The 12,318-nt window shown below is 32.0% G+C and overlaps 1 protein-coding gene across 1 annotated transcript in view; it reads left to right on the top strand.

Annotated features, from left to right (window-relative positions):
* Positions 1–12,318, top strand: part of LOC136028826 (putative fatty acyl-CoA reductase CG5065) — a 70,019-nt gene that overhangs the window by 14,884 nt on the left and 42,817 nt on the right. Inside the window, exon 2 of the mRNA XM_065706752.1 lies at positions 908–1,156. Coding sequence (XP_065562824.1) covers positions 908–1,156 — 249 coding nt within the window. The remainder of the gene's footprint in view (positions 1–907; positions 1,157–12,318) is intronic.

The raw sequence follows: 12,318 nt of genomic DNA on the forward strand, positions 1-12,318 counted from the left end.
TATACTCTTTTGGGATTGATAATAAGTTTTACTTTTACTTCAACTTAAGAACCTATAAAATAAATTAAAAAGTATTGTTTGTGTCATGATTAAAAATTGTTGAAAAAGTTCCTACAACATGCAAGTAGAAACCCGTACTATGGATCTTTATAGAAGAAAACTAAGAATATATAATTTTTTTCCGTAGGAAAGATATGTCAATAAAAAACGAGCAGAAATTAATTTTAAAACCTTGTTCCAAAAGACAAGTCTTTCAAAGAAAATTAAAGAGCTCCATTAAGCCAAGAATGAGCAAAAATAGAGTCAAATAATCTTTCAAGCGTAAAACTACCAAAAACCACTATTATTAAATAAAAGAAGCTCAGAACGAACAGAAATTAAAGAAATGGCCGAGTCAAACTCAAAACGAGCAAAAAGTAACATGAGTCGGGCTGATAACCCCTTTCCCATTTCAGGACCGGAACACGATTTGCGATTTAGTAAAAACAAAATACGTTTGAAATGTTTTCACCTCTTTTACTTTCATAAATAGAATTATCGGAACCTTAACGAAGAAATGCCGGTATATGTCAATTTAACTGACAATCCACGGTCACTTGTTTGTTAGTTTTTTTGTGTTTTTTTTTTTTTCAGTAAAGTGCAAATCTGACCTTTGAAGTATGTATAAATTATATATATATATATATATATATATATATATATATATATATATATATATATATATATATATATATATATATGTTATAAACTATACATGTTTATCTGCTTATTTTTGTATTTGGGGTGTAAAGGATCAATATATCGACACTTTTTTTTTCAATCTTTGCATACGATTCTATAATGGATGATGTTATCTATTTAACGAATAATACTATACAGGAATTTTATTAGATCGTGTATTTTTCAGGCTTTTGACAATATTCGACAAAATCATCCAGAATTTTTCGGCAAAGTTATTCCAGTTTCTGGAGATATATCCAAGGATGAACTCGGAATATCTCCCCAGGACTTGCAAATGATGTCTGACACCGTATCGGTTGCATTTCATTGCGCTGCCACAGTTCGCTTTGATGAACCGCTGAAGAGGGCTGTTGAGTTGAACGTTAAAGGAGTAAAGCGAATGCTTGCAGTTTGTAAGAATTTGGGAAATTTGGAGGTAAGGGGGTGTATAGTATCTTCTAGTTATTAGTGTATATACGGAAGCCTCTAATATTAATTAATTTTTGGGCTAAGAAGTTACATTTAAGAAATGTTTTTATTGGAGTATGTAAAAATTTAACAGGGCTAATCCCCCATAGCTGGCTCCATCATTGGTTTAAATTTAAAACCTTTATATTTTTATTATGGTACACTGGCTTGTAAATGCATAATCTGGATTGTAAATTTATTATTCCAACAAAATTTTTTTGCGGTGCAACACAATTGCTTACACATCTTTTTTCCCCAATATCCGTTGTTGAAGCTCCCAAACGGTAAAAGATGCTCACTCAAAATTTTACAGGAAGTGGGAACCGTAAAACGGGATTGGAAAGCTCCAATTAAGTTTTCGAAATTTCGGTAGTTTTCCAAATAAAATTCGTTTGTATCTTCATGTTGCACTTGGTGCACTTAAAAATAAAAAACAACTAAACCGCAAAATAAATTAACTCCTAACGAAATATGGTTAAATTGGAGGCATTCAACTTCCTTGTGTTCTCAAAATTCGAAATGTTTATTCTCAGAATTAATTATATATATTTGATATTTAAAGTCCAAATTCTGAGAAAATTAATGATAATAAACATGTGTTTAAAAAAAACACATTTTTCTTACTTCCCTTAGAATTTTACTGTCTGCTCAATCAAACAGAACTTACTCCATCAGAGTATATTACTGCTGACCTCAGCAGGAACACACCAGTTGATCAATGCCACCAGTTCTTCAATATAGCATACATAGTAACTGCTATAAGCTAACACTCTTTCATTTGATATTATGCATTGCCAAAACTAAAAAATGACCCAGGTTAGTAGTATGCTATCAAGAAATCTAATGACATTCTTAGGGATATACTATTGGAGTTACTGGCCCCTCAAGACGTTATTACATGCACCCGGGTCCTATGTAATACTAAAGCACACCTGCATGTTACGTAATCGCATAGTACACCTGTATGTTAAATAAAGGAAATTGTTTGTTTACCTATGCTAATTTTTTCATCAAGATGCAGATGGTTGTTATGTAATCTTGCGTGACTTGTTAGAGCTGAGTGTCTGCTAGACAAGTGGGGAATCTCCAGTTGTAAAAAAATTAATCATAGTACAAAATTTACTTCAGAAGATAACATGATCTCACTTGACTTGTTTTTGTTCCGTTAAACCTTTATAATCCAACAAAAACAGGTTATGAAGGTCCACGATGCGCGACATGTTAGATCTAATGGTTCAGTTACCTCAGTATTAAAAAAGAGTTCAGTATGATGAGATAGAGGATATTTTTCTTTGAAGATTCTTTGCAATGGATGCTTTAATCTATTGGAACAAGAAGGCCCTAGCAATGGCGAATTGAAACCTAGAGTACCTTACTTAGAAGTAGACGTTACAAGGGGGTATCGGCTAACCCATAAATGGGACGAGATTTTTGCAAGATATGTAATATCATTGAGCAAAGTTGGACGAAAATCAACAGTTCAACTCTCCATCAACAGTTCAGCGAAGGTACATTTTAAACGTATAGTGGCCGCTTGGACAATCTTTAGTACTGTCTTAAGTAATATTGAGTAATATAAATTAGAAATATTGAGATATCTTGAATACTAGACTAATCCAATACAATTATACCATGAGTTTTTGCAAACATTGCATCCGTCATACCGTTTCCAAAAGTTGCAAACCTCAATCTAGAGATTGCATTGTCAATTCGTGAAAACTGTTATGATCTAACAAAGGATAAATTGTAATGAGGAACTCTATTGACTTTACATACAAGGGATGAAGTTCTAAAATTTCAAATTTGACTAGAGAGTTTGTCCATGATCCAATTGCACTAACACTTTTTACGAAATTCTAAAAAAGTTTAGATGGAATTTTACCATTGATAAATTGCGAGATGGTAAGATAAGATAAGAGAGATAAGATATTTATTTCAAAAAAATCACTATCACCAGCCCTCAAAGGGCCGAATTCGGACTTCGGAGTCGACTAATAAAACAAACAAAGCAAAAAACACTAATAATAATGGATAATCAAATTATGAATAAAAAAAAAAATATATAAGTCAGAAAAAAAGGGAAGGGGACAAAAAAAAGTCTAATAATACAGAAAAGAACAAGAAATAAACATATATATCTACTAATTAAAAGGGTAGGTACGAGACCATTGCTATATGCCATGGATTCACGATTGTATGTGAAACAAGCAGCTTGATGTTATTTTGACTAGCTCTTAATTTTTCAATTGCCAAAGGACCTAAAATTATGCGAAGAACTTTCCTTAAAATCATTCCTAAAGCCCCAAACGTGTAGCAAAGAAGACATTAAATCTCCACCAACCGGTGTAATGTATTTTTTTTAGCACGGGGTACAGTAGAGCAAAATAACTTGGTAAACCAATTGCAAAGACCAGGCTGACCACAAGATAAGCATAATAAAATAGTATAATATTTAAACAGTTTTGAAAATACAACAAGACCACCTTCTGCAAAAAAAAAAACTATAAAAACAGTAACAAAAATACACTATTGAGCTTGAAACTGCTGGGATGGAGACTGAGAAAAAAAATTGTTGTTATTGAAAACTGTTGGAATAGAAAGAACTAATGAATTTTCTCCACATCGAGAGTCTATCCATATTGAATGCATATATCTTGATCGAAACAAAGATAATGGCCGTTTGACAGTACCCTCATACCGTCCACCCAAGCATAGAATTTGTCCAATATGACTGACCTGGCATTTTTTTGACTCTAGCAGCATAGTTTTTAATCTTTAAAGAGTGAATGACCATATAATTCACTCTTGGAACTAAATTATTCTCATAAACTCTCATGTTTTTATAACACTGTTCTCATAGTTTCTATAAACACTCATGTCAACATTTTAGTTTATATTTTGTAGGCATTCTCTTGCAAATTTGAATCTTTTTAATGTTTTCCCAGCACCGTTGATACCGTTTCATATCATCCACCCCAAAAGAACGTGGTGTATAGCAATATTCCGTTTTGGGTGAAGGTTGGCAATAAGGTTTTGTTTTCAAGGTCTCCATTCCATATCTCAACGCTCTACAAAAAATATTGTTGGGACTGAGTTGTTCCTTAGGCACCGTTCTGATTATGCATCGGAAAACAAAATCCTTTACCAAGTCATAAAGTTCCACTGGTATTTCACCATCAATTTCGAAAAATCATCCTTGGGGTCCGTTTTCCTCAACAACGGAAATGTCGGGGAAACTCGGATCACAAGAATTGTCTAGCCATTTGTAAATCCTCCACGACCAAGTAGTGATACATTATTTGACTTTTCACCGGCGCCTTGTTAAGTCTGATCGGTTTCCAGGATATGATGTTCGTGAAAAACATGCCTTCCTTTCATTGACCTCTCTACAAATGAGTGCTGATCCAAGTTGGTAGTAAAACCTTTTTTTGCTGATTTTTAGCCTTAAATCCACCACCAGATGAGGATTTCAAAAACGATGTCCCAAATCCAATTCAAATTCCTCAAAAATTTTATTCATGCTTTTACAGAGAATATCCAACAACGTCAGAAAGTCAGTTTCCAGGTTTATTTTATAATAATCCTCCACTTTCTTAAACCCTCCCTTGGCCAAATTGTTTTGTGAATTCATAGTCAGCAGTGGTGCCGTGACGCTCATGAAGTAAATCGTAAGGCGCTTCGATAGGCGACAATTTTTCCCACGTAGCCTCGAGGTGAAACTGCAGTACTCATACGGGTAGTTCCCCTCAATCGTCAATAAATCATACATTTCATCATCTGGGAAGCACTATTTAAGAAGGGGAAAATTATAAAAATCGTAGCCTTTTTTGTACTTGAGTTAATTGGTTTAATGACTTGGCAAAAAAACTATATGAATCCAAAGAACGAGTTTTATCCAAGCGCGTATTACCATTTAAAAAAATTCCATTTGAAATTTTAGAGCAGCAACTTCTCAGATGATTTGGTTATGATGTTATATGAAAAAGACTCATCTAACCATGCACCCTCTACAACTTTACCTTTTTGCCAACGTGCCACCGCTATTAATGAATTTCAAATTATACTTGGAATTGTGGTTTGAAACCGGTGGAAAATATTATTGCTTAGTATGTAAATTACAGGATTTACGTGCCAATCCACGAAAGTTAATCCCTCCCAATTAAAAAGGTTGACTTAAATGATTATGGTCACGGACCGGCGTTTCTGCATTGCCCTTAACGATTTTCTCTTTACAAACCCAACACATTTTTTATTTACCATCTCGTCCTTTGATGATAGAGTCATTGGATAATTTACGTTGCAAAGCCGCGAAATTGACTTATTTTCTGTTTTAATAAGTGCAACCATGACTGCACCTACATAATCTCCACCATCCGATATCTCAAATACATCTACCATGTAACATGCAGGTGTACTATACCATTACGCACCATTAAGGTGTACTATAGTATTGCACAGCGTTCAGGTGCACTTAATAGCGCCTTGAGGGATTGGTAAGTCTAATATTATAGCCCTGTTGCTCTCTTCGGATTTGAATATACCACATAATTGTATGCTATATACAGAAACTTGTTTTACTGCGGAAATAATAAGGCCTGCCATGTTAAAAGTTTCCACCTAGATAAGGGTTTTGGGGCAAGAGAGAAGAAAAGAAGATGTGAAACGGAAGAAGACAGTCCGGAATAAAGATTTAGTAAAAGTTGTAAGAACTTTCCAAGGCAGTGCTATATAAAAAAACTACGATACTGAAACTTAACTAAAAAGTTTTAAAAACAAACAACGGTTGAAAAGTAACTAGTTTTTTTTTACTTGTCTTCTAATTGAGGCTGAGGTCCTATTAAAACAGGAGGTTGATTTACACCGTTCTTTACGTCTTGCATTCTACGAAACTTTTGGCATAAAGGTTTGTGTCTCGCAATATCTCTTACAAGAGATAAATTAGATTACAAAAAATCCTATAATTTAAAGGACGTGTAGGGTACTTTTTAGCTTCTTCATCGTATCTTAAAAGTACATTTGTCCCCATGAAGGTAGTTCAAATGAAGCTATGGCAAAACACGAGTTCAAGTTTCAAATATGTTTGTTGAACTTTTTTATAGAGCAAGTGACATCCTAAAAAAGTCCAACTAATTAGTTAGTTTGAAATTTTAGAGGTGGAAATTCAATATTACCAAGCTAGCAGCAATCTTAAAAAAATCACTTTTGTTTGCTACTTTTGTCTCAGGAAAATTGAGGGCTCCACAGTAATTATGTAAAATGTTAAAGGGACAAATTTACTTTCAATTAAAATTTGAGTAGTTTACTTCAACTTCGTAGGTTTTTCTGGGGATTTGAGCTGTAGTTTGTTGCCTTTGAGGATTGCGATGGAGATTGTTCTTCTGAAATAACATTCTGCTTGCACTTCTTCTTGCATTCTTCTTCGCTTGCACTTTTGCCTCCTTATGATTCTTGCTGCCTCTTGTCTTCTAACAGAACAATTCTTTGTTTTTCAATTTCATTTTTGACGCGTTCTGATACTTGCTTTCGTGTGTCTGCTAACCATCCACGTTTTTGTTCTTCACTCTTAGTTTTCACTGTCACTTGTATTTTTCGCTGACAATTATATCATAAACGCTTAATTCCTTGTTCTCGCTGCTACATATCTTATAACCATATATTCCTGTGTTTTTAACTTCATTTTTAATTCGTTCTGATCCTCGTTGTCAGATGTCTTGCAACCGCATATTTCTTTGTTTTTCACATTCATCTTGATTCCATGTAATTTTTGCTCCAGCAGATCTTTTACTTGCTTATTTATTCATTGTTCACTTTATTTTTGATTCTTAGTTAATTATCGTTTCCTCAAGTAATCAGCCCGTAATTTTTTTTCTTCTTCATTTTCGTTTATCATTACTTCAGATATTTTTTCAATGATCTCTGACCCTGCTGATTTGATTGGTTATGTCACATTTAACGGTCTAGGTTGTTCATTTTCAAATATTTTCGCAAATTTACATTTGCGAATTATTATCGCAAATTAATTGTTACTTTTCAGTTTTGTCTTTTAGGTACTTTAAAACTTCTCATTACGCCATTGTAATCAGACTCATTACACTGGTTTTTTTTTATACTTAGCTCTATATCTTGCGTAATTTTGCCTTTGTCATAGAAACTAAAAATGATAAAACACTTCTCTAGGAAAAAATGGCTTATTTACGCTCTTGAAATATGCTAAAAAATATGACATCACTAATATTTTTATTTATTTTATTTTTTTCTCACCCACACGATACATAAAGTAAATATGGTGGTGTAAGAATAAATGTAAAAAACACAAAGAGAAAAACAAATACACACACAAAATGAACGAAAAGAATGGACAAGACAGTAGTGAGGGCATAGGCGCGCAAAAGCTGTACTGGAGAGTTTTTTGTGAAGAATCTCCACTTTAAAGTTATATCAGGAACTGAAAATTTTCACACAAGAGTCTGGTTTTTATTCCAAGGTGGAAAATACAGAAGAAATTCACAAAATTTGGAATAATTTATCCGAATTCTTTCTAAATTACCATTATTAAGAAGGGGAAAAAACCTGAAGATAAAAGGACAGAATGATCACAGAAATTAGAATAAATTTATCTAGCGCACGTCTATTATGCTTCCCTCTGTTTGCAACAATTTTTGGAGAACCAATCTGAATCTTTTTACTTATATCACAAGCAGTACGCTTACGTAAGCTCGAAAGATTGTTAGTAATAAAGATAACAAGCCAACGAATACAATCAGTTTTCGCAGTTGGGATCGGTAATGCATTGTTCATCTTTTGTTTATATGTATGGCCCTCCACAATTAGCACATTTCAAGAGAATGCTGGGACAGATGTTCTGAAGATGGTCTAGCTATTGGCTTCTAACACAGCATTTGGGTAGGTCCTTAAACTTACAAACAGGAAAAATTTCATAGCCCACGCTGAGGCCATGCTTGAAAAACATAGATTGAGCAAAAGAATCCAAAAATTCCTATTCCCCGCAGTTTAAAGGGGAAATCACTCCAAGCAGGTGCTACGGCCCTTGCGACAGAAACCTCCCCTCTTATGGTCGCTTACTAGTAAAATAAAATGATTTTCTTTTACCGATTCAAATAATTCAATTATAATAACTTAATATTTTTTTCTTTATATTTTTTTGCACAAATAGTTTCTTTTGGTAATTCTGTTATGTTGGTCAATGTTAAACGTCATTTTAACCTTAACCAGTTATTGCGAAACCTTGAACTATAATGAACTAGTTTTCATTCAATGAAAGCTTACAGCCGAGAGTTGAAATAGCTCGCAATTTTTGAGCTAAAAGGGCTTACTGGAGTAATAAGTTCATAAAATATCCAATTTAATCCAGGTGTGTTCACTTCGAACTCAGAATCAATACTGATTCTGATATGGATTTTTGTCTGTAACTAAAGCTCTTATCAAATTCTCACAAATTTCGACCGATCTTGAACGTTTTCCGGGATAGGAAATCTCAGCATGTCAATTAAAAATAATATGAAGCTGCTTTTGAGAAATATACATCTATATATATAAAAATAAGTTGTTTGTTTGTCTGTTGACTGACGTCATGTGTCGTTTCTCATGTTTTCATGAAAATGTTTGTCAAAATCAAAATATACATATATATATATATATATATATATATATATATATATATATATATATATATATATATATATATATATATATATCTTATGTATATGTAAAAATAAGTTGTTTGTTTGTGTGTGTTGACTGACGTCATGTTTGTGTGTCGACTGACGTCATTATAAGGATTGAGCATTATTCCGTCATGAAGTTGTTTGTTGACTGACGTCATGTTTATCGACTGACGAAATTACAGACCGTGAAACAAATGACGACCGGGACACAGGGAATATAAATGACGACCGGGACACAGGGACACAACTACAACGGGTACGCCGGGGAACACAGGGGGAATATATAAATGACGACCGGGACACAGGGAATGTTTGATTGGCAATCACAATCAACAAAGATCAAGGGTAATCATTAGAATAATGAGGTATAGATCTTAATACAGATTGTTTTCCCATGGACAACGGGGACACGAATGACGACCGGGACACAGGGAATATAAATGACGACTGGGACATTGAAAGAGAAGTTACAGACCGGGACACAATTGACGACCGGGACACAGGGAATATAAATGACAACCGGGACACTCAAAGAGTGTCCCGTATTATTGTCAATATTAATTGACAATAATACAAATTTACATATTGTACATAATGTAAGAGAAATAAGAAAGAAGAACCACATTTCAATATATATATATATATATATATATATATATATATATATAATATATATATATATATATATATATATATATACATATATATATATACATATATATATATATATATATATATATATATATATATATATTACATATATATATATATATATATATATATAATATATATATATATATATATATATATATATATATATATATATATACATATATATATATATATATATATATATATATATATATATATATATATATATATATATATATATATATATATAAACATATATATTATATATATATATATATATATATGTAATATAATTATATATATATAAATATATAATATATATATATATATATATATATATATATATATATATATATATATATATATATATATATATATATATATATATATATATATATATATATATATATATATATATATATATATATATACATACGTATATATATATGTATAAATATATATATATATATATATATATATATATATATATATATATATATATATATATATATATATATATATATATATATATATATATATATATATATATATATATATATATATATATATATATATATATATATATATATATATATATATATATATATATATATATATATATATATATATATATATATATATATATATATATATATATATATATATATATATACCAGCTGTTGGACCTCAACACCTAGTTTGTGGGGCGCCATATTAGTTACGTTACGTCGTTAGTCGTTATAGTTATTAGTCGTTATAGTTAGTCGTTACGCGCCATTGTAGTTGTGTCCCTATGTCCCACCTGTGAATATATATATATATATATATATATATATATATATATATATATATATATATATATATATATATATATATATATATATATATATATTATATATATATATATATATATATATATATATATATATATATATATATATATATATATATATATATATATATATATATATATATATATATTTATATATATATATATATATATATATATATATATATATATATATATATATGTTTTTAACTGTCCCATCGTCTGTGCATATAAATAGATTGCCAGGTTTACCGACTCTTGAACATGCAACGCATAATGGTCCATGGGAAAACAATCCGTATTCAGATCTATACCTCATGATTCTATTGATTGCCCTTGAGCTTTGTTGATGGTGATTGCTAATCGACCATTTCCTTTGTTGCCGTCGTCATTTATATATCCCCCTGTGCCCCCCGGCGTCCACGTTTTAGTTGTGTCCCTGTGTCCGGGTCGTCATTTATATTCCCTGTGTCCCCGTCGTCATTTGTGTCCCGGTGTCCCAGTCTGTGATTTCTATTTGAGTGTCCCGGGCGTCATTTATATTCGTCAGGATATTGTAGGGCATCGTAGCATCGATGAGTTTAAGCAATTCTTGTCAACTGATTGTTTCGCCTATAAAGAATATTATCTTGAGGTAAGAACTGATCACCGACCACAACGATTGCCACTTTGTTGATAGTTGCGTATCAGGAGGCATCAATTTGATTGCTGTTTTTAAGCAGAAGCACTAAGTTATTATTTTTGTGGAAAAGATGATATATATAAATATATATATATATATTTTCTTTTTAGTTTTTTTTGTAGTTTTTACCTTTTTTAGTTTTTTTCTTCTTTTGTATTAATGCTAAGCCAAGGTTCAAACCTGGAGCCTCTCGGACCTAGAAACTGAAACATAACGCTTTACCAACTCAGCTACTTCGGCGTGAATACATTCGTTTTGAGCAGCTTCCTCGGGTGTTGCCATTGTTGTCCTGGTCGTCATTTATATTGCCCTGTGTCCCGGTCGTCATTGTGTCCCGGTATCCCAGTCTGTAATTTCTCCTTGAGTGTCCCGGTCGTTATTTATATTCCCTCTGTCCCGGTCGTCATTTGTGTCCCGGTCTGTAATTTCTCTTTGAGTGTTTTTCTTTTTAGTATTTTTTATTTTTTACATTTTCTCTTTTTCAGTTTCTTTTCTTCTTTATTTTTCAGCTTCACTATGAAATACATATCGCCGAACCTTTGTTTTTTTTAACTAAAATCTGGTAGGCATTGATGACCTTATCCAAGTCAAGATCCCAAACCCAATCATCATCGCTATCATTATCAGTTTTGATATGTTTTGACTCTCGCTGTCCAGGTGGATCTTCATCTAACTGCGCGGTTTTGCGTTCTTTAGCCTCAAGCCTGTTTCCTTGCTGTTCTTTTGATTCCTCGGCACGCTTTCCTTTCTGACTTTCTCTATCAGCAGCAAGTTTTTTGGCATAGACTCTTTGAGCATCTTCATCGGCTTTTGCCATTGTAAGTTCATCAGTCATTTTAAACTTAAACATTAATAGATTTCTACGTGAACATATATGTCTTAAATATCTTTAATGACGTCACCGTCATAGCAAAAATGACGACAACTAACTTCATGACGCCAGTCGACACACAAACATGACGTCACCTGATCCACAGACAGACAACTTATATTATATATATAGAAGATAGATTAATTCTAAAATTGTCAGGTAATTTTCTATTTTGAAATAAAAACTAAAAATTATTGCTCAGACAACATAAATATTTTTGATATTTACATAATAGCTTTAGTGGTTCTGGACTGAAAACTAAATATGCTAATCAAATTGGGAATTGCAATCTTTTAGGTTGAAAAGGCAGATCCATTGGAATCATGAGAATGCTTGGAATAAGAAAAGCCTCACCCTCAAAAGGCCCTGTCAAGATTGTTGCCTCTATTACGTTATAACAGAGATAACACGT

The sequence above is a fragment of the Artemia franciscana genome, chromosome 7 (genome assembly GCF_032884065.1).
Source record: "Artemia franciscana chromosome 7, ASM3288406v1, whole genome shotgun sequence".
NCBI classification, from domain to species: Eukaryota; Metazoa; Arthropoda; class Branchiopoda; order Anostraca; family Artemiidae; genus Artemia; species Artemia franciscana.